The 2,137-nt window shown below is 30.6% G+C and overlaps 1 protein-coding gene across 1 annotated transcript; it reads right to left on the bottom strand.

Annotated features, from left to right (window-relative positions):
- Window positions 1-491: 491 nt before the first annotated feature.
- Window positions 492-1,048, bottom strand: LOC148193613 (uncharacterized). The gene is made up of 2 exons (XM_088098126.1): window positions 858-1,048; window positions 492-725 (listed from the first exon to the last, which is right to left on the bottom strand). The coding sequence occupies exons 1-2, from the start codon at window positions 1,029-1,031 to the stop codon at window positions 597-599; spliced, it is 303 nt and encodes a 100-aa protein (XP_087954252.1). The 5' UTR covers window positions 1,032-1,048; the 3' UTR covers window positions 492-596.
- Window positions 1,049-2,137: the final 1,089 nt, after the last annotated feature.

Below are 2,137 nucleotides of genomic sequence, written 5' to 3'. Positions count from 1 at the left end.
ACTAACAAATTTGTTTTTTCAGTAATTACCAACAGATTCTTCATTCGAAATTACTAACGAATTATTTCTTCTATATTTATCGAAAGTCATAAGTAATTACTGACTATTTTTCCTTCGATAATTACTGATAAATACAAATTTATTAGCAAATATTATCGAATACAATTTACTGACAGATTTCGACTCATCGAAAATCTATGGAAAAAATTGTTAATAATTATTTTTTAACGTTTTCAACAAATTTTGACAATTAGTAATACCTGTATTTTATTTTATGTAAGTAAATTTTAAACCTTAAACTCTCTCAACGGGTAGGATATAGCCTACAACTTCTATAATTAGATTAAAACATCCGTATAGTCTATAATTTTCATAATTAGATTAAAACACTGAGAAAGAGAAAGTAACATAGATAAATCCAAATAAATCAATAATAATCTTGATAGAAAATAATTGAGATATAAATATATTAAACGAAGAAGCCAAAATCCATATGGTGAATTTAGATGTAGTCAATTTTTCTTGACCATTGAACAGAAAGAGAACAAATGTGTGTATTCAAGATATAACGCAAGCATGCACACTATTCTTTATAATTAGGCCTCAGTCTTTGTCACTTCTTCTGCTTTTGGCTTCTCTTCTTCAACCTTCACCACGCCACTTTGAGCTTCTTCTGCCTTTGCTTCAGCCTTTACTTCCTCTGTCTTCAGTGCCTCTTCTACTTTCTGCCAATACAACCTCACAATTATTAATAGGCTAAATTACCAGCTTCCTATTTTAATATATATCAACTGTAGTTAATTTCGTTCTTTAAATAATAAATGTGATTGAAATTTGAAGAAAAAAAAATGTGATACCTCATCAAGCAAGTTTCTTAGAGACTTATTCTCTGCATCAGTTAGGGTTTCCTCAGTCTTGGTCTCAATATTTGCTTCACTCTCCTTATGTTCAACCTCAACCTCTTCGGTCACAGGCTCTGGAATGTCCGAAGGACCTTCATTGGTCTTGGGATTGCTACCACAGTTTCCCATGTTCAATATTTGGTCGGGAGAATGAACCAAATTTTAGGGTTTAGGGAGACTAAATCAAGTTTACTTGATCGTCCTCCCTCTAAATACAGGCTTTAAGAAAGGTTAAAGGATTGTTATTATTGCTATTGGGTAATGCTTCATCAAAAGGGTTTATAAAGGCTCATTTTCTTCTTTCTTTTGGATTTGGTGATTGGCTCGCAAAATTTTGAGGAGACCAATGCCTCCTATTGCTTTAAGTTCCCACGCTTAAGGGTTAATATTTAGCAAATGGTTAATTGTGTAAACTTTGCAAATACATCAAATCGAAAACCACGGGCCACGATTGTAGTAAAAATCCTAAAATAACCACGTCTTTTTCACAATCACATAGAAAGAAACATAGTATGCGGTTTTTGGGTCCTTTTCTAACTTTCTATGTACGTAATGTCTATTAATAACTACTATAATACTCTTCATTTTATTTTATTTATTTTATATTATTCGATCATTTTATTTACACACCCTTATTCACCAACACAAGCAGCTCTGGCTTTTCATTTTTACAAGGGTTAAATCCTGTATTGTCTTGGTAAAACTCCTGGTATATTGCAAAGCAGTGTTGGCCACATGATGAACTAGTCAACAAAATTCTGATTCTTCAAATTAAAGGTTAATTTGAGGTTATAAATCTTCTATTAATTTGATTTTTTATTTTAATCATTAGTTTAAAAATGTGTCTATGTTGAAGCAATGTTTAGTGTAGGTTATACAATTATAGATATTTTATGGGAACATCGTAAGATATGCATAACACCACTCTCTTGTAGGAAACAATTTTACCTTAATTTGTTGAGGCAAGTCACAGAACGATGCTAGCAAAATATTAGCTGATATTTTTTTGGTATATATCTGTTCTGTTGTTTTTTTTTTTTGTGAAATTTTGATGTTAATTCCACTGAAAGAAATAGACTCTCACATTTTTATCCAATACAAAAATTATAAAAGGGATATATTGAAAATATTCTAATCGAAATAAACATCAAGTACATTTTTTTAAGAAACGATAAAATATATCTCATGATGAAAAGACATGTGTCTAGAGACAAGTTAAAACTCTTTTAGGCTTT

The sequence above is a fragment of the Vigna umbellata genome, chromosome 9, assembly GCF_029865625.1.
Source record: "Vigna umbellata cultivar VRB3 chromosome 9, Vumbellata_1.0, whole genome shotgun sequence".
Taxonomy (NCBI): domain Eukaryota; kingdom Viridiplantae; phylum Streptophyta; class Magnoliopsida; order Fabales; family Fabaceae; genus Vigna; species Vigna umbellata.
The sequence above is the reverse complement of the archived record's forward strand: the minus strand, read 5'-3'. Positions and strand labels throughout refer to the sequence as shown.